The following is a 26,978-nucleotide window of genomic DNA, read 5'->3' as shown; positions in this document are numbered from 1 at the left end:
TTAACTCAGTAAAGGCTCTATTGCTCTTACTTTCCATGTTGAATAAATTATTATAGTCACTACCTATGAACTCCACGAATAGTGTAGAGTGTTTCTCTACGATATGATACTGCTTCATTCAGCTACTGAGCAAACAGGCCGTGTCCTGTCCTCCATCCAGATCAATGGTCCCCATCCTTTTTGACACCAGGGACCAGTTTTGTAGAAGACAATTTTTCCACAGATGGGAGGGTAGGGGATAGTTTTAGGATAACTCAAGCACGTTACATTGATCGTGCACTTTATTTGTATTATTATTACATTGTAATATATAGTGAAATAATCCTACAGCTCACTGTAATGTACAATCAGTGGGAACCCTGAGCTGGTTTTTCTTTGACTAGATGCTGCCATCTGGGGGTAATGAGAAACGGTGACAGATCATCAGACATTAGAGTCTCATAAGGAGTGCACGACCTAGATCCCACACATGCGCAGTTCACAATGGGGTTTGCGCTCCTATGAGAATCTAATGCCGCCGCTGATCTCAAGGGAGGTGGAGCTCAGGTCGTAGTGCTCCCTGGGTCGCAGCTCACCTCCTGCTATCCGGCCTGCTTATTAGCAGGCCTGAACTAGGTAGATGAGTTTGGAGTAGATTTAAAAAGGAAGTAGGGGAATAGGGGAGACTGGGCAGAAATAAACCTGAGGCCTGAGCCCTGTTGCACTCCTGTACATTACTGACTCCGTTTTGGCCTATTCTCACACACGGTGTTTTTTTCACTGGTCTGTCTGCAGTCTTTTTTTGTGGACCACAACAGTCGAGCTACCACTTTCATTGACCCCCGAATCCCTCTTCAGAACGGTCGTCTTCCCAATCATCTGACTCATCGACAGCACCTCCAGAGGCTCCGAAGTTACAGCGCTGGAGAGGTAACGCCCCCTACACCCCACTCCCCCACTGTTCACCGATCACAGTCTCTGCCTCTTCCATGGGGACAGAACAGTTCCTTAGTGGCCAGGATCTAGGGTTGCCTGCGCTGGAAGGAGCTAAGCCATATGCACCCTGCTCTGTGGAAGAATGATAACCGGGATACCCACTTAACACCCCAGACCTGTCTTCAGTCACCTCTTCTGCCTTGCTAAGAGTCCCACACACTCACCACTACTAAAAACCTGTCTAGTTGAAAGGAAACTGAAAATGCAATGTCAGGAGATCCCAACACTTAAGACTGGAGCTGTGCCTCCTGAGGCCTGTCGTGTGTGACCACACGGAACTGCTGTGTTGTGTATGACCAACCAAACTTCTACCTCTCCATAACATCCTAGAAAATACTTCAATAACGTATCCATGGACTAGAAACTAGGGGAAATTAACCAGGCCACAGGAATGCTCTATTCCCACTCTACCATGTGCTCTTCCTTGGTTTTATATTCTTTTTCATTGGGAAGATGGTAGTCCTTCCTGGCTGCCATGAAGGGCTAAGCATCACTTCATTGCTTTTCTGAATTAGTTTCCATAACCTCTACTCTTCCTGTCCTTCTTTCTCGAGCCGAAACTGAAAACATAGCTCTTTTTTTCCTCCTGATCAGTTCCCGACGATATCATGAGCAAACTTTTTATGTCCTAACTGACATTTCCCAAGTTTCTGTGTCTTGTTTTTGTAGAAACCACAAGAGATGTGGCCTCTGAGAACTATTTCCCATAAAACAGCTTTTAGAATTGGATTATAACAAAGTTAAAAAATGAAAAACGTGGTGCAGGAAGGAAAGGAATATATGTATATGTAGGAGTGTGTGGGTGTGTGCGTGTGCGTGTGCGTGTATTCCACAGTGAGTCATTCCAGGGAAAGCCTAGGAGTTTCTCTCCAGAGAAACTGGGAAGGTAACATTCACCCTGCAGCCACCTCCTCCAGATAGCAGACATAAGTCTCAAGGGAAAAGCCTACTGTTGATGTATAGGCACCAGTTATTTACCACTTTTTCAGAAGTCCTCTATATACTCTGAGAAACATTACTATTTCCAACCAACAGCACTCATGGCTTAATGCCAGTGTGATAAAATGAATTTTTTTTCCATGGAGTTGTCTTAAGTATCATTGTTTCAGGAGACTGCTAAAAGCATGCTAAATCTTTCTTTCTTCATATACATAAAGTGCATGTGACCAGGCAGAGAGGGAGTACTGTACATCCCTGAGCATTACATGGGTGTCAGGAATGGCTAGATGCAGACGTGTTCACAGACTGCAGAAAGCAATGCCCCTGCTTCCCAGTTCAACATGCATAGTCTCTCCTTCCCTGGTGGCATTCCTATAACACTTCACAAAGTATAAAGTGTATTGTCTTCAGATTATAGGGAATAAATTCAAAATTCTTCATGGACTTGAATATGCCATTTAAGTTTACTTAAAACATCCAAGCTCTTTAATCTCATTGAGACAATTTCAGTATCAACATAGGGTAACTAACTACATGTAAAGTAGCTGAGTGCTGCAGACAGATTCGCTGTCAATGAAAACTTGAGTTGCACAAGATGAATTCCCTAAAGATATAGCTCTCTTACAATTACAAGAAATTAATCTGAAGTGTAAATATTTAAAAATCTTTCCAACTGAAAAAAGACTGAAACCATGGACACTACTTGCATTACCTGTTTTAAAACATGTGTTTGATGGGATTGAATAGCCCAAATAGAGTTGATTTAATATTATTTAAATCATTAATACCATTTGCCATAACATGTATGGCAAAGTGCCATCTGCATCAGTTGAGAACTAGCTGGAAGACTCTAACACATACGATGAAAGTGTGTTGCTGTGCACCAGCCATCTGTCTGCTTCCTAATGTGTCCACCCTGACTGTTCATCACATTTCCAAACCTCACCCATCCCTCTGCCCATCCTCTCTCTTCTCGTAACTTTGGACTAACACAAGGGGATACCAAGAAAAACAACAGAGAGAAGCTGAGAGGCAGAGGGTATCTGATCCACAGGCAGCGCACCAGAGAAAACAAAGACTCAGCCTCTAAGAAAATAAATACATGGTTCCTCCCACTGCAAGAGCTCTCACAGCCTAGGGACAAGGAGATAGAGGGACTCTGGTATCAAAATAGAGGGGAGTGGGTGGTGGGAAATGTTGGCTGTGTTTGCTGTGATGTGATTTTGCTCAGCAAACATTGATTCCATGCATGGCTTGCTATGAACACCATGGAATGCAAAGTATGAGACAATCCCTGCCAATCCCTACTTGAATGCAAATTGGAGAAGTTTGTATTCCATTTTTGAAGCCAAGCCAAAAATACATACAGAGTTAAGTGACAAGAGAAATCAGAATATGGTTGAGTGGCAAGAGAGATGTTAGGATAAGTGCCACAGAAGTTCAAAAGAAACCAAGGAAAAGTGTCTTTTAAAATAAGGTACCTGGCCTAGCACAGTGACTCATGCCTGTCATGCAAACACTTTGGAAGCTGAGATGGGAGGATCGCTTGAGCCTAGGAGTTTGAGACCAGCCTGGGCATCATGGTGAGCACCTTTCTGTACAAAAAATTTAAAAATTAGTTAGGCGCAGTGGTGTGTGCCTGTTGTCCCAGCTACTCAGGAGGCTGAAGTGGGAGGATGGCTTGAGCCTGAAAGGTAGGGGCGAAGTGAAATGTGTTCACACCACTGCACTCCAGCATAGGCAGCAGTGCAAGACTCTGTCTCAATAAAACAAAACAAAACAAATAATAAAATAAGGAACCTGACTAGAACTTGAAAACTGGTAGAATGTAGCTAGGTACAAAGGATGGGGAAGGGCAGCCTTACAGAACACTAAGCAAAGGTGCAGAGGTCAGATTAAGAAAGGCTCACAGAGAGACAGTGACTAGTTCAGTCGGAGCCAAGCAGCAGGTTCCCACTTGCTGTGCCTTGGTTTTCAGAAAACTTTGGTGCTGCATGAAGGAGTTGGAACTTTTTAATGGACCACTGAATGAATCTGAGGAAAGTAATGGTGTCACCCATTGTTTCAGGGTGAAATCATCTCCAAAACACATTTTGAGAGATGGGGAAAAACTCTTGACATTTGGGAAAGGACCATTCTCTGATATGTGGAATCGTCCCATTTTATTGCGGGCCCTTTTCTTCCTGACCCCATTCATTAAATGTCAGGATTGCCCGCATTTCCCTAGCAATTATGACAAAACAAAACAGAACAGCCCCCCAACATTTCCACCCACCCCTAGAAGGTAGTATTACCCCTGTAAAGAACCATTATTTTACAGTCCAGTAAACTGAAATACCAAGATCTTGCTCACTTCACACAGGGAGCTCAGGACCACGGCTCTAGATTCCTAACAGCGTCTGTGCAAACTTTTTTTTGTTTGTTTGTTTTGAGACAGACTCTCACTCTGTCACCCAGGCTGGAGTGCAGTGGCAAGATCTCGGCTCACTGCAACCTCCACCTCCTGGGTTCAAGCAAGTCTCCTGCCTCAGCCTCCAGAGTAGCTGGGACTACAGGCGTGTACCACCACACCCACTATCTTTAGTATTTTCAGTTGAGACGGGGTTTCATCATGTTGTCCAGGCTGGTCTCGAACTCTTGACCTCAAGTGATCCGGCTGCCTCAGCTTCTGAAAGTGCTGGGATTACAGATGTGAGCCACCACACCTGGTCACAAACTCACATTTTTAATAGAAGACCATGAAGGCCAAGAAGAGGGATTTGAGAGAGGCCTGCCGGAGACCACTGCCACAGTCAGATGGAAGGGGATGAGGCCGAGTTGAAGTGACAAAGAGAAAAAACAAAGGGCAGCTTATGGGGAGAAGCCTCAGGGAGGTCAAGGAGTGGGTTAGAAAAAGTCACTGGGGCTTCAGTCTGCAGATGGGCGTTCCAGCTCCAGCATGTCCACAGAGGAGCTGGGTATCAATCATTGTTCATTCCTCCCCTGCCAGGGACTTCATCTGCAAATGAGTGGTGATCACTAAGGTGGGTTCCAGCTCTGTGATTCTCAGAATCTGTGGGGCTTGATTCCAAGTCTCCAACACTGCATAACTAAGAGAGCCATTAATAGCCCAGAGCTAAGAGGAGCAGGAAAGGCAGGTGGGGAGGATGGCATTTGTCTTTAGGCAAGTTGATAATGTGTGTGAAAGCAGCAAGATATCTGATTAGATATGACAGTTAAACAGATGGAAATGTGAGACTCAGGAATCATCAATGGATTACTTCCATAATCCATTATTTTTCTGTGTCCTATATCACAGCCAATGAGAAATTAAGCTATAGATATTTCTTAGACTACAACTTACAAGTGTGGGTATTTTCTGTTCACCTACATAAGCCTTGAGTGTTACTCAGCAGTTGATTTTTTATAAATTGCATGTAAGGACAGAATTAAAATGAGTTTCTATGTTAAGAATCCTAAATGGTAACTTTTTTTCTTAAAATCCCAATGGTAGATTATTAATAGAAACATTGTTAAACATCTTTTGGATTGTCCTTCCTCACCTGCAAAATTTTCAGACAGATTCCTGAAAGCAGTTATTACAAATATAGAATTTATACATAAAAAGATCGTTATTTGACACCTTGACTTGCATTTTAATGTGGAGGCACATCTGTCTGCAATATATTCAAGCAGCAGCCAAGCAGGCCTTATCTCCCCTCAGAATGTGAAACCTGAATAGGTCACAGATAAGTGGAGTGCTGTGAATACTGGATCCCATCTTAGCAAGGAAATTGCTAAAGGCTAACACATTTGCCTTGTTTACACGGCAATTCCTAATACATGTTGACATCAATAAGGAAGGATAAGTAGAGCACATAATTTTCATTTCTTTTGCCACCTTGGTCAGGTTAGAAAATCCTTAGGTATAGGGAATTTCTGGAAAGTACATACCCAAAAAAAGCTTGATGGTGACTGCCTTAGGAAAGGGCAAGTCTGACAGGGAAAAGAAACTTGCTTCTCACTTTAAAAGCAGAAGTCACTCTTAGTCATTCTTTGCAGTGAGCTTCTTTGATGGCAGAAGTCATTTCATTGGCTCTGGTGACATGAAGGAGTCTTCATTCAGGAAGCTTGCCTTTGGGGAGAGTAATTGCTGCATTGCTTCTTAAAACTGGTTGTTTTCCTCTTGATTCAATGTAACCTGCACTTAATCACAGGTTTGGTTGGAAGTTTGTAAAATTCAGACAACTTTGAAAATAAACTTTTTAATTACAGTCATACATCACTTAACAGCAGGGATACACTCTGAAAATGCTGTTGTTAGGCAGTCTTGTCATTGTGGACATCCTAGAGCGTACTTACACAAACCTAGATGGTGCAGCCTACTACTCACCTAGGCTGTACGGTATAGCCTGTGGCTCCTGGGCTACAAACCTGTACAGCATGTTAGGCAGTTTGAATCCTGTAGGCAGTTAGAACACAATGGTATTTGTGCCTCTAAACATATCTAAACATAGAAAAGGTACAGTAAAAATATCAGTATAAAAGATTTAAAAAATAGTGCACCTGTATAGGACACTTACAGTGAATGGAGCTTGAAGGACTGGAAGTTGCTCTGGGTGAGTGAGTGAGTCAGTGAATGAGTGTGAGGCCAAGGACATTTCCTGTACACTACTGTAGACTATAAACACTGGGCATTTATTTTTTTAAAGCAATTACACCATGACGTATGGCAGCTATGACATGACCAGGTGATAGAACTTTTTCAGCTCTAATCTAAGCTTATGGGAAGACCGTTGCGTATGCATCCATTGTTGACTGAAACATCGTCATGAAGCACGTCACTGTATAAACAATATGTAATGAATGCAGAACACAGACACAGATGGAAAAGCGTAATTCCCCATCTGGAGACACTGGGACACATAAAAATAGAGACATTAGATTGTGTTGTCTGTGGTTCTGTGTCTCACTTTACCACTACAGTGCCTCGTAGACAGTTTCCACACCGTTAAAATTTTTCTGTATTTTATCACATGGGTCTACCGTCATTTAACTCAAGGCTTTCTTGCACATGATGTTTATTGTCAGCTTTTAATTACTATAAAAATATTGAATAACTCAAATATCTCTCTTTTGTTTCCTTAAGATAATTCTGGCAACTTTGTTAATGACATATTTTCAGAACACAGAGGGAGTCTAGAGATGAATGTAAATTCATCCTTTGAGCCCTTCCTGTGAACTTGCTACATTTTTTTTATCATCAGGTCTCCAGTGTTTGCGGAGAGAGTGTTAGCTGATTATTAACCCAAATTCAGTCTAAAACATGCAATTTTCAATCACCGCTTTAAGGAAACACACCAGTGTGCATTCCCAAATTGCAACACTGAAGAGCAGCTTGTTTACCAGTTGCTGAAAACTATTTTCTGAAGATAACTATTTTGTTTTGTCTGGAGAGCTAAAGGTTTGAAGTTTTTGCATTTACAATTATGATGAAAGCTATCAATATGAAAAGAAAAAGAAATCCTAAAAGTAGTCCCTACTACACACTGGGTTTTACCCAATTATAGAATTGTCTCAGCATGTCTGGGGAGAGGCAGGCCACCAGGGGCTCTTCTCCGCTCCCCCTCCCCTTACCACATGTGCACATGCTCACACACCCCTGAGAAACTTAATAAGACCGAAGCGGTCAAATGCCAGGAAATTATAGTCATGTAATTTTGGTTTTAAATGGAAAATCAGTCCTGTAGTCATTTTCTGATCTTAGAAAAACAAAGCAGGCCGGGCATAGTGGCTCACCCCTATAATCCCAGCACTTTGGGAGGCCAGGGCAGGAAGATCTCTTGAAGCCAGGAGTTCAAGACCAGCCTGGGCGACATAGCAAGAACCCATCTCTACAAAAACATTTTTAAAATTAGCTAAGTACAGTGGCATGCACCTGTAGTCCCTGCTACTCAGGGAGCTGAGGCAGGAAGATTGCTTGGACTCAGGAGTTTGAGCTTGTAGTGAGTTATGATTATACCACTACATTCCAGCCTAGATAACAGAGAATCTGTCTCAAAAAAACCCAGGCATGGTGGCTATTGCCTATAATCCCAGTACTTTGGGAGGCCAAGCCAGGCAGATCACCTGAGGTCAGGAGTTCAAAACCAACCTGGCCAACATGGCAAAGCCCCATCTCTACTAAAAATACAAAAATTAGCCAGGCATGGTGGTGAGCGCCTATAATCCCAGCTCCTCAGGAGACGGAGACATGAGAATCACTTGAACCTGGGAGACAGAGATTGCATTGAGCCAAGATCGCACCGCACCACTATACTTCAGCCTAGGTAACAGAGCAAGACATCATTAAAGAAGAAGGAGAAGGAGAAGAAGGAAGAAGGAAGGAAGAGGAGGAGGAGGAGAAGAAGAAATAAAGAAAAGAAAACAATGTTGGCATCATGGTTGCAGTGAGATTCAAATCAGTCACTCAATTGCTGTCAGACATCCCTCAGGATGGATTGTTTAGTATCACTGCAGGGCTTCAAGGATCCTAGCACATACTAAATCCTAGTTCAAACTCAGACCCTTGGAATTTCCTCCATCCCTGCCTGAAACTGTCTTCATCTCTGTCCCTTCCAGGGCCCCTTGTTGGAGAATGGCGTTTCTATCCAACCCTCCGGTCCTCTAGGCTCTGGTCTATGGGCCATCCAGTACCAACAACCCTTTGCAGACGTTCCTATGGCTCAGGGGCCCTACAAGCCCTATCTCCCCCTGTGTTATTTCCTCTATCACACTCATAGTAGGCCTGAAGAATGTTCGTCAGTCAGTCATCTGCATTTGGGCTAGCTGGACTTCAGCTGGTTTCTGAAGTTATTCAGTCTGCTTAGTTTTGCCTGTGAGTGGGTGACCTCAGAAGTAGGCACCATTAATGAATTTCCTGCGATGGCCAGGAATAGAAGTGAGCCTCTTTCTGTTTCAAAGCCTTATTCATTTCTGGGTGATGCCCTGACAGTTAGACACTTTCACTCAGGGTGAAACAGCAAATGTCTCCTGAGTTCAGTGCACAGCCAAGCCTTCCCGAGTTCAGCTAGCAAACCTGCTGCTTCCCCAGTTTCTCTCTGTAATTTATCACTTAGATAACCTTCCACTGGTGGGTCTCTGAGACTCTTGTCTTTACAAGATCAATAATATTTTAAATACACATTAAGGAAAACTGACATGATTCCCTCCAAGAAAAAGAGGCTTATAGTTTTAGTTCCAGAAAGCCTTCACATACTTATTTATTTATTCATGGAGAAAAAAGAGAAGTACGAGGATTCAGTACTGCATAGTTTATTGATCAGCAAACTTTTCATCTTTTGCTTTGTAAACATTTGAGACTGGAATGTGCTGCTGCAGAAGTACCAGCTTCTCAACCCTGCTGTCTGGCTTTGCCAGCTGAGCAGAGCTGAGGGCTAATGACATCAAAGTGAGAAGCCCACCAAAGTGGCGCAGGATCTAGTTCCTTGTCCTTCAAGATAGGCCATGGGCAATTAGAAGGACCAGGAGAGAAAACAGATGCATCTGCATCCTTACAACTTCCAGAAAAGCAGCAAAGACTACCACATACAGAGAGTGAACTGGCGGCCCCTGTCTGCATACAAAGGATGTTATCCTTGGGTGTGGAGTATGGAAGTGGGACCCAAAGGAAAATCAGCAATGACCTGGTTTTTCGTTATGATCTGCAATATCGCACATGGCCTGTTCTTAAGTGGCCATTTTGGAACTGACTTGTTTAGACTTTGTAGCACAGGTCCTCATCACCTCTCCTGAATTCTGTGTGAGTGAGTTTTATGCTGGTCTCGGAGGGAGAATTGTCTTGCCTTTTTTTTTAATCTCGGTGTTTGAACTCAGTTTCTAAGTGTCTTACAAAATTATCATCTGTTACATTAAATTAAACTTGGCTTGAGGATGCCTTCATACTTTTGAGTCATTATGTAATGAATTGCCACCTCACTTGGGACATGAATTAACTGAAAACCTAATTTGGGAGTATACTTTTGCAACAAAGAGTTGAGTCTCAGCCAATCACAAGAGCCAAGCTTCAGTCAATCGCAGGTGGCCAACTGATCAGACCATATTCAAATAAAGAACACGCTGAGCTGTAACCAATCCAGCTGCTTCTGTGCCACCCTCGCATTCTCCATCCATAAATGCTGCCTGCCCACGGCTGCGGAACAGAGCTCTCTCCGCCCTTTCGGGTTCTGCTTCTGAGTAAGGACCACCCCATTCTCACGCTGTTCTTTGCTCAATTAAACTGTACATTTACTTTGTCCAAAGTCTTTATTTTAACACTTCAAAATTCTTAAATATTTTAAAGCCTATTTTAGCATACTTTGCCAAATATCATAGGATGAGTTACACTCTTCATTAAATCCTATATATCTGGTAAGTGTACTGCAATGTAGAAAATCTATAGTGCCTCAATTTTTAACATCTTACCCTGCAAAGGTCTTAAAAAACAAAATGTATGTAGAATCACAGTGAGAATGTCCATTATCATGCTCTAGAACTTACAGGATTTACAAAATTTAAAATTGAGCTAAGTTAGTTTTTTTGTTTTGTTTTGTTTTTGAGACAAGAGTCTCACTGTGTCACCCAAACTGAAGGGTAGTAGCGCGATCTCAGTTCACTTCAACCTCTGCCTCCCAGGTTCAAGGAGTTCTTGTGCCTCACCCTCCAGAGTAGCTGGAAATACAGGCATGTGCCACCATGTCCAGCTAATTTTTGTATTTTTAGTGGAAATGGGGTTTCAGCATGTTGGCCAGGCTTGTTTCAGACTCCTGCCCTCAAGTGATCCGCCTGCCTCAGCCTCCGAAAGTGCTGGGATTACAGATGTGAACCACCAAACCGGGAAATTTTTTTTTTTTTTTTGAGACAGAGTTTCGCTCTTGTTGCCCAGGCTGGAGTGCAATGGGTCACCGCAATCTCAGCTCACCGCAACCTCCGCCTCTTTGGTTCAAGCGATTCTTCTGCCTCAGCCTCCCAAGTAGCTGGGATTTAAGCATGCACTACCAAGCCAGCCTAATTTTTTTGTATTTTTAGTAGAGGTGGGGTTTCTCCATGTTAGTCAGGCTGGTCTCGAACTCCTGACCTCAGGTGATCCACCAGCCTCAGCCTCCCAAAGTGCTGGGATTATAGGCGTGAGCCACTGCACCCGGCTGCACCGGCAAAATTGAGCTAAGTTAGTTTGAAGTTAATCATCACAAGTATCAACTTTAGGCTAAGCAAGTTATTTATCTCATGAAGTTTTGTCAAAATGCCCAAGCAAAACCAAGATATTGGAAGCAGGCTGTCAACGTAGAAGGAGTAAACAAGTGATTTGCAGTCAAGTGTTAGAATCCTGGTTCTCTCTCTTACGGTTGAAAATTTGGGGAAACCTTACTTTTCTTGGATCCTCAGATTCCCTATTTGTAAATTTTGGATAATAATGCTTATCTTGTGGAATTCGTTAGGATATAAGATGCTATGTGAACAGAAGCCAACACAGTGAATGGAATAACGGGCATTCAACAAAGAATGACCCCAGGTGTAATAAATGCTGTTTAAGCAAGAAGTCCATTATACACTCAGTACTGAAGTTCAATGCTACCTGTTAGAAAGTTATAGGCCAACCTTACCAATGATATTTATCTAGGATTTATCTCTCTTTAACAAATGTATGATGAGAAATGTTTCTTGGACTATTCAATAATTTGATTAATATTCGTGATTTTGGCATGATTACATTCTTTTTTTTTTTTGAGACGAAGTCTTGCTCTGTCGCCCAGGTCGAAATGCCCTGGCATGATCTCAACTCACAGTAACGTTCACCTCCTGGGTTCAAACGATTCTCCTGCCTCAGCCTCCTGAATAGCTGGGATGACAGGTGCCCACCACCATGCCTGGCTAAGTTTTGTATTTTTAGTAGAGATGGGGTTTCATTATGTTGGCCAGGCTGGTCTTGAACTCCTGACCTTGTGATCTACCCGCCTCAGCCTCCCCAAGTGCTAGGATTACAGGAGTAAGCCAGATTGCTTTCTTAACCATAATATAGCACATCATCAACTCTACTTAGACATTTTTGTAAGCTTTCTTTTCCATCACTTTGAGGGTTGTAACTTTATTACTTTTTCAACTTAGGTGACTTCAGAATCTTTTACCCCTTAGGTTGAAAAACTGGTATCAAAAGACATCTGAAATTAATACAAATTTCTAATGCTTATGCTTTTATTCTAAAATTAGGCCTCAGAAGTCTCTAGAAACAGAGGAGCCTCTTTACTGGCCAGGCCAGGACACAGCCTAGTAGCTGCTATTCGAAGCCAACATCAACATGAGTCATTGCCACTGGGTATGTATCATGCTTCTTTGAGCCCCTGGCTCAAATAATACCAATACCTAGCCTTGGGTTTTTGTTTATTTTTCTGGTTTTTGTCATGAACCCTTTAATACTCAATATTCTGTGTTTTCTTTCTCCTCTTTTAGGATACAGTGCACTCCCCCACCCCTGCTCCCATCCTCCCCTCTGCCCTTTCACCTCTTCCTTTCTCCTCACCTCTCTGTTCCCCTCCCTCTCTTTTCTATTCTTTCCCAAACTCCCAGGTCTCTTCTGTCTTATTCCGTTCAGTGATTTGTTAACCCAGTGCACAAGAGTATGGTTTAAATGAGGAGGTGAATTTTACTGTTGCCAGACACAGTGTTTAATGTATCCCTCTCTTTCCATGTATGTATGGCATAAAGTTTACAGTCTCCATTCCTAACTTCAGCCACCTTTTTCCAAAACATATGCCGCTTGTATCAAGGAAAACAAAGTGAGAGCACCTAAATGGCATTTCCATTATCACTACCGGGAAATCAACACATGGATTTCTTTGCACTCATAAACAATCTTTTATCATAACTATGGCAAAATGACCAAGAAAAATTAGAAGAAAGAGAGGAGAACTTTCATGGGAGAGCTATTTTGTTCTCCTTTACCTGTTCATGCAGAGATGCATTAATACCCAGTAAAGATCCTGAAATGTTAAGGACGATTAACATAGATCTGCCGCACTTAGTTTGATCCCTTAAAAAAATTATAATGCTATTATGTCACATTTTTAAAACTCTCAAGAGCTTGCATTTTTTTGATGAGTATGCTGCCTGCCCTTCAAACTCCTTCATTAATCCTGGTATCAAGCAGCCATTTTCCAATCATCAGCATGATTATCTCTGGGCGGCAGACCCAACCGCAGCTCTGTGCTTTTGTCTGTTTCAGCATATAATGACAAGATTGTGGCATTTCTTCGCCAGCCAAACATTTTTGAAATGCTGCAAGAGCGTCAGCCAAGCTTAGCAAGAAACCACGCACTCAGGTAAGGCTCACCCCTCACTCCCTGGAACTCTAGGTCTTTCCAGCCATTTTTCCTGGTGGGAAACACGTCTGTGGAGAAAAAGCAGAAGCTTATCATGTGTTTTATTTGTGCATCTAAATAAGAACTTGAATCCTCAAGGTGAAGGGTTTGGGAGTTCCTATTTCTGGGAAATGACATAATGAGAGACAGTCATATTATCAGATTACATATCATTTATATGGTACTGAAATGATTTCCATTGAGTTGGAAGGAAGCACATTGATTTGGAGGAAACAAAATAGCTTCCATTAAAAAATTATTTATGTAAAGCACCATATAAATTACTTTTTGTTTTGAAATATAATCGTTGAATGGTAAACCAAATACTGAGTGACCATGTTCGAAAATAAACAAGCAAACAGAAAGTTTACTGTATGTTCCAACTACTTACATCTTACTCTTCATTGGGGTCATTTATGAAGAAGTGCTGCTAAAACTCTGAATCCCTTCATGTGGAAGGGATAGCAATCTAAAATTATAAAAAGAGGAAATACTCCCTGAACCTAAATCCTGCTTTCTCAGCAAAATATTCAAACATCTCTTTCTTTTGGTTTACTCTCCAGCCTTCCAAAAGCTGGAGAGGCATGGGGTTTAAGAGCACATCCCTTTGACGTTTGAATTCTTACTCTAACTTGTAGGGACTATTGATGGAAGTATGTTATTCAACCCTCTGCCCTTAGTCTCCTTGTCACTGAAATGGGGGTCACAATGTGGGTGTGCTTGTGACACTTACATGAGGATGTGTTAAAGGATAAGGCAGGGTGAGCGAGAATCCCATCAATGGCCACCGTTCAGTCTTCCCTGCCCATTTGGTGCAGTCTTGTGAATCGGGCTGATATCTGCAATACTCTGACTTCCTCAGTGAATCCACCAGCAACTTCAAGTAGCCTCTTTGCCTTGCAGTCCTTTCCACTCCCACCAGAATGGATCATTCACTTTTCCTTCCCTCCAACACTCCCTCATTGACACCTCTGTTCCCTGTATTTTCACTCCGCAAATTAAAGCCACCACCCGCTCAGTTGTTCTTCATCTCATCTCCTCCCTCTTCTTCCAGCCTCCTTTTCTCTGCTCCCTGCCATGGTTCAAGTTTAGGTGCTCACCATTTCTCTTCTGGACCATACAGGGGTCTCTCCTAAAATATTCCCTATCACCCTACCATAACCAGAGTTACCTACTTAAAGCATAGATTAAATCACATCCTCCCTACCCTTCAAAAAAGCTTTCATGATTTCTTTTTTTTTTTTTTTTTTTGAGACACTATCTTGCTCTGTGGCCTGGGCTGAAGTGCAGTGGTACAATCTCAGCTCACTGTGACCTCCGCCTCCCGGGTTCAAACAATTCCTGAGCTTCAGCCTCCCGAGTAGTACTACAGGCACACGCCACCACACCCAGGAAATTTTTGCTAAATTTTGTATTTTCAGCAGAGATGGGGTTTCACCATGTTGGCCAGGCTGGTCTCATCCTGACCTCAAGTGATCTACCCACCTCAGCCTCCCAAAATGCTGGGCTTACAGGTATTAGCCACCTCACCGGGGTTAGAGTCAAAGTCAAGATTTTTTTTTTTTTTTTGAGATGGAGTTTCGCTCTTGTTGCCCAGGCTGGAGTACAATGGCGTGGTCTCGGCTCACTGCAAACTCCACCTCCCAGATTCAAGCAATTCTCCTGCCTTAGCCTCCTGAGTAACTGGGATTACAGGCATGAACCACCATGCCCTGCTAATTTTGTATTTTTAGTAGAGACGGGGTTTCTCCATGTTCCTTAGCCTGCCAAAGTGCTGGAATTACAGATATGAGCTGCCTTATTTGGGCTAATGTCAGTATTTCTAAGCACAATGTCCATGGCCTCCAAAGTCTAGCTCTAACCTAACTCTCCATCCTGTGCTAAGCTCATCCTTCCAGGGTATTCCACCTCCACCACACAGGCTGTGTACTCTCCTGCCTTTGTCTTTCCTGGAATGACTTCCCTGTTAAGGACATCTCATCCCATTTTAAAGGCTCAGATCAAATGCAAAAATTCAGTGATCTAGGCAAGCTTTAGTATTTCTTTTGTCTTGCTTTGATAGCATGCTTTGTGCCTCGAAGATATTTTTAGATCTCTCATATTCTGTATTTACTTGTGTCTCCCTAAGTACTCTAAGTTCTTTAGAGCAAGGTCTTTCTCTTCCTTGTCTTTGTGCCCACTCTGCCCCTTAGAACCTGAAATGGGGGTCACAATGTGGGCATGGTTGTTATACTTACATGAGGATGTGTAAAGGATAAGGCAGGGTTAGCCAGAACCCCATCAATGGCTGCCTTTCATTATTCCCTGCCCATTTGGTGCAGTCTTGTGAATCAGGCTGATACCTGGGTATGTATGGGATTGAAAATAGGAAACACTATGCAGTATGGGATTTTAAAAATATGAAACCCGATTACTTTTAGAGTGAATGAAAGATCTTTAGCATGAACAAATGAACCTTAGCATGATGAATGGTCACTTTCATTTATGTTCAGCTCTTAAGAATTCTCTGCCCAAGTTTCATTACTGCACCTGCCGCAGAAGGCAGGTCATACTCAACCACATGGGTCACTCATTCATGGACTGCTCTTCAACTCACCTAACAACCTAAGGGAATTTTCAAGGGATTTCCAGGGGAGTTGTATTATCTTAAGGGTTTTTGACTCATGATTGCTCTTGAACATTCTTTACGTTACTGATTCTACCGCTAAGTAATGAATTCACTGTTTGCTTTTTGGAAGAATTTCAACTCACCAAAGACACTGAAGCCTCATTTTAATCATTAGAAAAGTTTTCTTTTTTAAGTAATTACCTATATAAATGAGTGGAATATATTTCCAAAGGACAGTAAACTGTTTTCAGCCCTATTATATATCACATTATAACAAAATCCAAGCAACTTTAAATGTTTTGTTGCAGTATGGGATTGTACAATTATGATTTTGCAGAGCTGAGGGAACTTGAAATCAGGACACACTGGAATTGAAATAAAACTTGGAAATTATCTAGTGTAGAAACTAATAACCTATTTGGAGGTTATGAACTCTTTTGAGATGCTGATGGAGGCTCCTATGGACTCTCCTCTCCATATAAATATAAACCTCTGAATATAATTTCAAATAATTAATGGACCCTAAAGAAACTGTGGACCCAGGTTGAGAACCCAAATATTTCATCAAAAACAGAAGGCTCACAATGACTATCAGAAACTAGACTATGAGACAATAGAACTAAAAAAGCAGAAAGAAAAGAGCAAGAGCATGTTCTTCAGGAGGTCAAGCCTAAGAGATGCAGGAAGCCGGGCCCTGCTCTCCATGACGAGGCCTCCACCTGCCCCTGAGTGCCATGTCGGGGTGAGTCAGATCCACTTTGAAGATTCAGAAATTGAAAAGAATACCACTCTCCTCAGGACCCCAGCCAGAAAAACTCATGGCTTCCTCTGTGGTCCTCAAGAGCAGACAGTGACCCCTGTTCAGCCATTGCTGTTCTCCAGGAGTCATGGAGTCTACGTCTTGGGTCCGGGAAGCCAGTTGCTGGGTTTGAGTATTTAGAAAACTGTCCAGGCAACAGCAGTGACTTGCAGTGAAAAGCAGGAAGCCACATGTAGAGAAGGGGATGGAGCCAGAAAACCCAGAGGTTAATGGCATCTGTTATCTTTAAGGGGTATGGAGGCGGTCCTTCAACTAGTGCTTTGATTGTGTAGTTCATCTGTATCAGGATTGTCCCAGGGCTATGTATGCAGTAGCAAGCAAAACAGACATGTAAATTCAAAATGAATTTACAATCTATTGAGGGAGACAGATAATAGACAAGCTTGGGGTTTGTTTTTTTAAGCCAAATATATAGCTACATACTATGTTAAGTGCCATAAAGAACATGATTAGAATTCAGCAATAGTGGATAATATGCTGGTGCAGAGGAAGAGGACTTACATCCTAAGCCAAAGGCAGGGAAGGCCTTTCCAAGTAGGTGGTGCTTAAGCTGAAACCTGAAAGATAAGGAGTTGTGCCTTGAGATGCAAAGTAGAGGTCAGGGAGAGAGTATGCAAAAGCCCTGAGGCAGGAAAAGCTTAGATGTAAGTGAAGAATGACAGAACGCTAGTGTGGCCCAGGATTGAGAGGGTGGGCGAGACCTACCGTGGAGAGGGAGGCCCTATCACCAACAGGGAAAAATTTTATTTGAAGTGCAATTCTATTTGAGAAGTAATTGAGAAGTTTTCAGCTGGAAAGAAATATGGTTGTATCTGTATTTGTAATGACCACAGATGAAATATGAAATATGATTGCATCTGTGGTCATTAAAAACACAAATGCAATGTTTGGGCAGCTCTGTGAGAAAAAGATAGGCTGGAGAGGGACATAAGATGGAAGAGGGGCTATGCAGGCAACTATTATATTAACCCACGTGAGAGATGATGGCCGTGTGGATAATGGTAAAATATGGATGAAGAGGCCGGGCGCGGTGGCTCAAGCCTGTAATCCCAGCACTTTGGGAGGCCGAGGCGGGTGGATCACGAGGTCAAGAGATCAAGACCATCCTGATCAACACGGTGAAACCCCGTCTCTACTAAAAATACAAAAATTAGCTGGGCACGGTGGCGCGTGCCTGTAATCCCAGCTACTCAGGAGGCTGAGGCAGGAGAATTGCCTGAACCCAGGAGGCGGAGGTTGCGGTGAGCCGAGATCGCGCCATTGCACTCCAGCCTGGGTAACAAGAGCGAAACTCCGTCTCAAAAATAAAAAAATAAAAAAAATATGGATGAAGAGGAGGGAGCAGTTTGGGGTGATACTGTGGATACAGAAACAACAGGAGCTGATGACAGCTTGAACGTATTGAGTGAGGAGAAGAGACCAATTAAGAGTGACAGCCAAGTATGGGCCTTGCACAGGTGAGTAGATAATGGTGTCATTTACTGAGATGGGAAAGAATGGAGGACTGGCCTGTGGAGAGAAAGAATGTCAAGGATTTCATTTTGTATATTGAGTTTGAAGGTCTTTGAAGCCACAAGTGGAGATGTCAAGATGTCAAGGAGGCAGGCAACTGCCCTGTCTTGAGCTCTAAAGAAAGTGTGCTCTGGAGTTCTCCCGATGGCCAAGAGATAGTTGCAGGAGAGACAGCTGACATTCTCACCCCCGGATGTCTTCCCCAGTTCTCAATGCACTTTGGGATGGAGTCCTGGGGGCATCTGGAGGTCCCTTGCACCACTGGCTCTGCATGAAATATTGCTAGACATGACAGAGGGTATAATATCTGATGGAGAGCCACCAAAACTCTCATAAAATTGTACTTAGCATTCTGACACCTGGATGCGGTCCATATGGTGGTGCCACAATAGAGCCGCTGCACTGGGTGGCACTTTCTAAACTGGGGACAGCACTTCGCTGCCCTAGTGGAGATGGCCCTCTGTGAGCTTCTTTTTCTCCAGGCAGGGAGGCCAGGGGCTTCACCAGATGTGGATCCCTTGGGGCAGCAGAATAACCTGACCGAGGGGACATTATCATTGGGAAAGCATATAAATTTGAGGTCATTTATAAGGCCAACGTCATTAAACTAGAGGAGAAAATTCAAGAGCATCTTTCAAACAACAGGGCTGTGAGTTAGTGTCAGGATTTGGATTAAAAAGTCCAGGGATGGGGTCAAGAACATAGGCAGAGGGAGAAGCAGGTGATGAGGTGGGTGGGGATATTCTGTTCTCTTGGCTGGGCTTCCACATGTTCCCTGCAGAATGACATGTGGGCAGTGCTGTTCCCTGTTTCAAGCCCCAGTGAAGCCACTGTAAACACCCCCCCAGGTTCTAGTGATGCCATTTCATTCAACGGTGCTTCACCCGCACTGAAGTTGGATCACAGTGCATTTCCCTGTTTAATCCCATTCTGTCTATCTTTGTAGAGGCTCAAAGCCTTCCCTTGCCTTTAAAAAAAGATCTCCATACAAAAAGGTAAAATTGATTATATTTTTCCAGAAAATACACAAGTTATGATAAAGATTTGGATTTATATTAATATAATCAAAAAGAGGAAAAAGTTGTGTCTGCAGTATTTTGGAAAATAGATTTTTTTTTTAAATCATTCATCTTTTGGGCCAGGCATGGTGGCTAAAGCCTATAATCCCAGCACTTTGGAAGGCTGAGGTTGAGGTGGGCGGATCTCTGGAGCCCAGGAGTTCAAGACCAGCCTGGACAACATGGTGAAACCTCATCTCTACTAAAAATACAAAAATTAGCTGAGTGCGGTGGTGCACATCTGTAGTCCCAGCTACACTGGGGGACTGAGGCCAGAGGATCACTGGAGCCTTGGGAGGTTGAGGCTGCAGTGAGCCGTGATCAGGCCACTGCACTGCAGCCTGAGCAACAGAGTGAGAGCCTGTCTCAAAATAAAATTTTTTTTGAAGAAAATACAAAAACTAGCCAGGTATGGTGGCACACACCTATAATCCCAGCTACTCAGGAGGCTGAGGCATGAGAATCACTTGGACCCAGAAGGCGGAGGTTGCAGTGAGTTGAGATGGCACCATTACCTTCCAACCTGGAAAACAGAGCAAGGCTCTGTCACAAGAAAAAAGGAAAGAAAATCATCCATCTTTTACCACTGGGAGAAACTAAGTGAGGAGTATACAGGATCTGTTTATTTCTTAAAATTACACATGACTCTAAAATTACATCAAAATAACAATTAAACAAAAAAAAGTTAAAGATTTTTTTTAAAAGATCCTTAATTTTCCCCAATTTTTTCTGTATCTCTTCAAAAAAGGCAAAAAATATTAACTCCTTTGAAGCATGCATACAATGGAAAGGTCCTTGGATATGGTGTTTGTATTATTTGAATGACATCAGGGAAGCAAATTACAAAGTTAATTTGATCCAAAAAAAATTCTACTTATCCATAGACTTACTTGAAATAATTTTCCCAGTTGCAGTTGGAGGTTGTCTAAAAGGGCCAGTAGACAAGTTGTAGCTTACAGAGACAAAATTGATGTCTGTGCTTTGCCTGACCTGGGAGACTGTTCTTGGTTCTGGGGGCCAGGCCCCCTCTGTGCCCAGTGTGGCACTGGTATTATAAACTTTCCATCAGGTACAGGATTACTCAGGAGACACCCACCCCGCTAACTCTTTCCTCCCATGGCTTCCAACATGACATGAGCCCAGAACAGTCTTTCAGGAGTCCTCTCTTACCCAGCACCACTCCTGACTGTCTTAGCTACCTGAGGGCCTAACTTTGCTGTGTTCTTCAGCTTCTGTATCTGTGCAAGTCTATAGAAAGGCCATCCCTTAGAGAGCATCCTGCAAGCCTGCAATATGAGCTTAGAATACTGCAAAATACACAGGATGTTAGAACATCACTATGCAGCAGTATTGGAAGAGGAAGAAAAGATATCAGAAGATGTATTCCAGGCTAATGTGTTTGTGTCTAATTTTCTTCTTCTTTCTCACATGATTCAGGGAGAAAATCCATTACATTCGGACTGAGGGTAATCACGGGCTTGAGAAGTTGTCCTGTGACGCAGACCTGGTCATTTTGCTTAGGTAAGGGGCTAGGCCTGAAAGCGTTCTGGAAAAGCTTCCCTGGGCAGTTCTCCTCCATCATGGCCACCCGGAAAATGGCCTAGACTGAAACACTCATGACTTGTTCTAGAGGATTCTAGTAGCTGCAACGGAAGTGGGACCCCACCCTTGTACACCTGTGTCCATCACAGTCCTTAGATTTACAACTGAGGTACCAAGAGCTGCGTAAAGTACTTGATGGGAACTTTGCTGTAGGAGTAATCAGGGTTTAAAACAACACTGAGAATTTGCAGCCAGGATGTACCTGTCTTTCTATACCACATTTAAATCTGATTGCTTTTGTTGCTTTGTGAGAACTGTAACTGCTGTTACCCCAATTCGTGAACACTTTCTCAGGGATGTAAAACTGACTCTTTTTTTTTTTGTTTTCATTTGCAGTCTCTTTGAAGAAGAGATTATGTCCTACGTCCCCCTGCAGGCTGCCTTCCACCCTGGGTATAGCTTCTCTCCCCGCTGTTCACCCTGTTCCTCACCTCAGAACTCCCCAGGTAATGGGAATCTGGCCTAATAGCTCCCGTTAAGTGGCCATGTGTGTTTCCCCAGGTGAAAGTGAATGAAAGCAACTGTATATGTGTGTTCTTTCTCTTGACATTTCCAGTTCCCTAATTGAAAATGCACTCTATCAGGTTTTGACAAACTGCTGCATGTTTTTTATAATGTCCCCACAAGGTAGAATGGGGTTTACAGTTTGAAGCATTTGGAAAAAAAATGTTTTGCTGGACAGGTGGCTCATGCCGGTAATCCCAGTGCTTTGGGAAGCCAAGCCAGGAGGATCACTTGAGCCCAGGAATTCAAGACCAGGCTGGGCAATGTAGCAAGATCCCCTTCTCTACAAAAACATTAAAAATAAGCCAAGTGAGGTAGTATGTGCCTGTAGTCTCAGCTACTAGGGATGCTGAAGCAAGAGGATTCCTTGAACCCAGGAGACTGAGGCTGCAGTGAGCTATGATTTCACCACTGCACTCCTGCCTGGACAAGACAGAGACCCTATTCCAAAAAAAAGAAAGAAAGAAAGAACGAAAAGAAAAAAATTTTTAAGATAGTAGTTTATGACACATGAACACTACATGAAATTTAGACTGCAGTGTCCATAAATAAAGTATAATTGGAACCCAGTCATGCCTGTTCTATGTTAGCTTTCACACCAGACATGAGAAACAGCAACAGAAGCCACATGGTCTGCAAAGCCTAAAATATTTATTCTCTGGTCCTTTGCAGGAAAAGTTACTATCACTGCTTTAAATTACTATTGCATTCCAAAGTCACTCTCCAAGCATTTCAAAGGGAAGTGCCCTTTCTGAAACATTCTGCCTTGTGACTCAGAATTCAATTGCACACCACTTTTGGTGATACGGCTACTAGGAACTATTGTTATATCTCCACAAAGATTCCAAAGAATTTTCTAACACATTTCAAAATTATTTCCCCTGTTTTCTTTATGTATGAGAATGAACTTATGATACAAAAATTCTTTGTATGTGTTTTCCATTCCAAGTGAGGGAATATATATGTTAAACTGTTTAGTGAATAAAAGATATTTTCACCAGGCACGGTGGCTCGTGCCTGTATTCCCAACACTTTGGGACTCTGAAGCGGGCGTGTCACTTGAGCCCAGGAGTTCAAGAACAGCCTGAGCAATATAGTAAGACCTCATCTCTACTAAAAAAATTTTTTTTTAAATTAGTCAAGTGTGTTGGTGCACATCTTTAGTATTAGCTATTCAGGAGGCTAAGGCAGGATCTCTTGAACCCGGGAGGCAGAGATTGCAGTGAACTGAGACTGTGCCACTGCACTCCACGCCCTAGGTGACAGAGTGAGACCCTGTCTCAAAAAACAAATGAACAACAACAAAAAAAGATATTTTCTGGATTCATCAAGATAAAGAGCTTAGGTCAAATCCATACCTCGAGACTGGATCCATATATTGAAGAACTTTTCCATTTGTATTTTTCTGGCGTTATCACATTGTAGGTTTCTATGGTTGTACCATTTAAAGTAAAAGAGATTCATTTGAAACATCTAGGAACATCCCATCTCATAAGCCCTAGGGTCAGGGTCGGAACGTGGTTTTTGATGCTAGTGGTGAAATTCCAAAGAGAAACAGACCTTGGCAATAAGCTTTGTCTCTAAGAAGGGATGTCACACTCAGAGTTAGGATTATTCAGTACTGCCGTAGGCCTCCAGACTAGAGTATCTTTCAGTTCTGGTTCCTCCAGGTTGTAGCATTCAGAACTCTCTCTTAGAGGTAGTTTTGCTAGTTGTTAAAATATGTTTTCAGGATAGTATCTCCCTGTTGTCACTTCCTTCAAACAACAGCATTGTTAAGGAAATGTGCAATGCTTGCTATCTCTGACACACAACATAATTAAGATCCCATTGTCTAAGATGACCAGGAGCTTTGCTAAAGCCAGCATCGGCACAGTCACACACTTTCAGCACTTAGAGGGAAACCTATTTCTGGGGAGCAAAGACAAAAGCAGGGTGCTTTGGGGAAAAAGTTTGGAGGAGCTGTAGATCTGATGATGGTCTGCCATGTTGTAGAGATTGTCCCAGCCTGATAATATTGCCTGTGTTTTGGTCTACAGACTTTGATACTAGACTATGATGTTAATATCATTATATGGGAGAGATATCATATTGCAAATAGAAAAATAAGAGCAAATGAAGAGTTATTTCCTAAATGAGAATTATTTGGGTATTCTAAAAGGAATAAACTTTCCTGATGAAGATATGACTGATGCCATGAATCTAAGTAATCATCCAGTTCATTTTGTCAAAGTACTTCTTTATTTTCTAGCATTGACCGCAGGGTCCTAGAATATGTAATCCAAACATGTTGATTTTCAACTTTACAATCCCCGTTTTCTTAGAACTTAGAACTTAGGTGCTACAGAGATTGTGAATCATGACATTTATGCCAAAGTACTTTGTAAAGCATCAATTATTTGAAAAATGCACAGCAGTGATCATGATAGTACCAGCGGTCATGAAAATCATCATACAAAATATACTGAAATGTGCTGGACAGAAAATTATACTTGCACGTACAGACTTGTATTCTAGTTCTGTGTACATCCTGAAACCTGGTATCCCACCAAGGCCACTTCTTTTCAAGTGGTGGCCATTGGTTGCCTCAGGCCCAGGTGTTGCAGGGCGCAGGTGGGCGGGGCCCCCACGTTTCCTTGCTTTTACCACTCAGCCATATCCCTCCACTCCCTTTCTCCCAGTTGCTGTCATCTACAACCTTTTTCTCATTCTCAAGGCCTGCGGCCACTGTCTGGTAATCTTTCTCTCCTTCCCAAGCAGGTCCTTCCGTCCTCTGGATGACTTCAACATCAGCAGGGACCCTCATTCCATTCCCTGGCTTCCCAGTTTCTGGACTTTGTCTGCAATGACTCTATTCCCCCGCCTCAACCACTTATTCCCAAAATCACATTCCTGACCTTATGATCTTCTCCAAAATCACTAATTCAAACCTCCTCTTCCCTTCCAATGTGCTTGATCCATTACCCTCCCTAGTACCATCCTTTGGCCTCGTCAAGGTCTCCGGTCCATGGACTTTTCTCCTTTCCTTTCTATCATCTTTCCATGGTGCAGCGTAGATTCTGCAGTTCATCACTTCAGTAGCATCCTTGCCAATGCCCTGAACTCTCCTGACCCTCTCCGTTTTGTTTGCACCCTCTGGCAGAGCTTTACCCCTAGATGAACCTTCCTGTCTGCTCCCCAACCCTCCTCTGCAATCAGGCACTCTTGGGAAAATTCACCTCACAAGGCAGATTAACAATTCTAAATTAGTCATCTTTTATCTCACATGAACCTTGAACACCGATCTTCTCTACCATTATTTCAAACATTTCCCCTAAAGCCTCCAACCCTCAGCACCCCTTCTGTCTCCTAGCAGATGACGTCCTGTTTTACTTCACTGAGAAGTTGAAGCCATACAGCAGAAACTGTCTCAAAGGCCTGCCATCAGACCCACAAGGCTAGCAAACCTGCACACATCTTCTCTGTCACGCCTGTACATGAAAGGAGGTGTCTTTGCTAAGGTCGCCATGAACTCTGGCCACCCAGTCCAATCCAGCGGGCAGTTCTCCACCTTCCTAATATTCGGCAGCGTGTAACATGACCAGCTGCTGTCCCCCCACATCCCCTCTCCAGTTTGCTTCTGGGAGACCACTCCAGACATCTCATCTACGAGCACTCTGACCATTCCTGCAGCCTCACCCTCTTTCTGTTATCCTTACAGCTCAAACCCAGGCGTTTTTGTCCACTCAAACTGTGTCCCTCTCCAGACAAAGGGACCATCATCAAAGGCCAAGTTCATGCTCTTCCCCAACAAATGTGTTCTTTTTCTGCTGCTCCCCATCTCAGTGAATGCCGCCACAGCACATTCAGTTACAAAATCTAACACCCGCCTCTCCCTCACTACTTATATTCAATTCATTGCCTCTTAAATACATCTTCTGCCCACTTCTCTTCATCTCCACTGACACCAGCCTAGTCCCATTTGAGCTCTTTAAATCCTCCTTGGTCCTCTGGGGTTTTGTTCTTTTCTGCAGGAAGACTGATATTTTTATGATTCAATGATATCATGCCAGCCACTATGCAATGGCTTCCTACTACACTCAGCATAAAACAAAATTTTTAACAATGTACTTTGTCCTGTTTGATGCAGCTCCTGCCCACCTCTCAGGTCTTGTTTTTGTATCACTTTGGTCCTTGTACCCTGTGCTCCAGACAACTAGAATACCACTTTCCATTCTGCCACAGGACCTTAGCACATACTGATCTTTCACCTGAAATGCTCTTCTTCTCACAGCTCATCGCCTCTCTTAAAGCAAAGCCTTTCTTGACCCCTGCAATTGAATTTGCACGTATTTATTCTTCAGATCGTCCCCAGAGAAGCCTTCTCAGACTTAGCCAGCAGATTCTGTGATCTCAAAGAACTGGGTTTCTTTCCTTCATGAATATCAATCCAATCATCATCATAACTTGTATTATATACTCATTTCTGAGAGTTTACCAGCATCAGTCTTCTCTAAATTGTAAGCTTAGTACCTGGAATGTAATAAGTAACTAATAAATGGTTATTGAATGGGCAAACCTTGATTCTGGCCACCTGTAAAACTTGGATAAGAATGTTAATTTTCCATTCTTTTTTAAATTAAAAGGTATACATAGTAAAGTATTTATGAAGCACTCTAAATGAGACAAAAGTTCTCTATAAAGAGTTAATGAATTATTATTATTGTAAACTTTACTCTTATGATGCAAAGTCATCTAACATAAACTCTAATCTAATATAAACTCCTAAATGCTCTGAGCCTTAGTGTACAGGTATGTTTATTTCAGCATCAATATCAATACAGGAGCATGACAGACTATATTAAAGTCCTACTTATCTCATTATAGATTCAATCACTTCTTGTAGCAACTTACATGAAAAGTTTAGTCTAGTTCAGTTTATGTTAATTATTTTAGATTATGCAAGTACAATTAAGCCAAGAAAAATGCTCATCCAGGACCTGTTAAGAGAAATACAACTTGAAAGAATTAGAGAGGAAGACATAAATATTTATTCTCATTAGAACTCATAAATGAATTTAGCAAATTATTTTTATATTTTAGTATATTATTTCTATTTATTATAAAAGTCACTGAGAGACCGATGGAAATCAAGGGACTTCTTGGAGAAGGAAAATATGGAGATGCCAGAATGTGCCTCTGTCGAGCTCTTGCTCTACTGTCGCTTTGCGTGTTTGTTCTTCCACAGAAAGTGATGACCTCACACCTGTAATCCCAGCACTTTGGGAGGCCTAGGCAGGTGGAACACTTGAGGCCAGGAGTTCCAGACCAGCCTAGCCAACATGGTGAAACTCTGTCTCTACTAAAAATACCAAAATTAACAAAAATTAGCTGGGCATGGTGGCACATGCCTGTAATATCAACACTTTGGGAGACCAAAGCGGGTTTGAATCACCTGAGGTCAGGAGTTTGAGACCAGCCTGGTCAACATGGTGAAACCCCATCTCTACTAAGAATACAAAAAAAAAAAAAAAAAAAATCAGCCAGGTGTGGCATGCACCTGTAATCCCAGCTACTCGGGAAGCTGAGGCAGGAGAATCTCTTGAGCC

At 42.6% G+C, this 26,978-nt stretch overlaps 1 protein-coding gene across 9 annotated transcripts in view; it reads left to right on the top strand.

The window, feature by feature from the left end:
• HECW1 (HECT, C2 and WW domain containing E3 ubiquitin protein ligase 1) overlaps nucleotides 1–26,978 on the top strand; it is a 445,591-nt gene that overhangs the window by 364,334 nt on the left and 54,279 nt on the right. For all 9 annotated transcript variants that reach the window (XM_064366737.1, XM_064366740.1, XM_064366742.1 and 6 more), the window contains 5 exons: nucleotides 775–909; nucleotides 12,139–12,244; nucleotides 13,151–13,247; nucleotides 20,722–20,805; nucleotides 21,223–21,332. In XM_064366737.1, the coding sequence (XP_064222807.1) occupies nucleotides 775–909; nucleotides 12,139–12,244; nucleotides 13,151–13,247; nucleotides 20,722–20,805; nucleotides 21,223–21,332 (532 nt within the window). The remainder of the gene's footprint in view (nucleotides 1–774; nucleotides 910–12,138; nucleotides 12,245–13,150; nucleotides 13,248–20,721; nucleotides 20,806–21,222; nucleotides 21,333–26,978) is intronic.

The sequence above is a fragment of the Aotus nancymaae genome, unplaced genomic scaffold (genome assembly GCF_030222135.1).
Source record: "Aotus nancymaae isolate 86718 unplaced genomic scaffold, 86718_ANA_hifiasm-v0.15.2.pri h1tg000065l, whole genome shotgun sequence".
In the NCBI taxonomy this organism is placed as follows: domain Eukaryota; kingdom Metazoa; phylum Chordata; class Mammalia; order Primates; family Aotidae; genus Aotus; species Aotus nancymaae.
The sequence above is the reverse complement of the archived record's forward strand: the minus strand, read 5'-3'. Positions and strand labels throughout refer to the sequence as shown.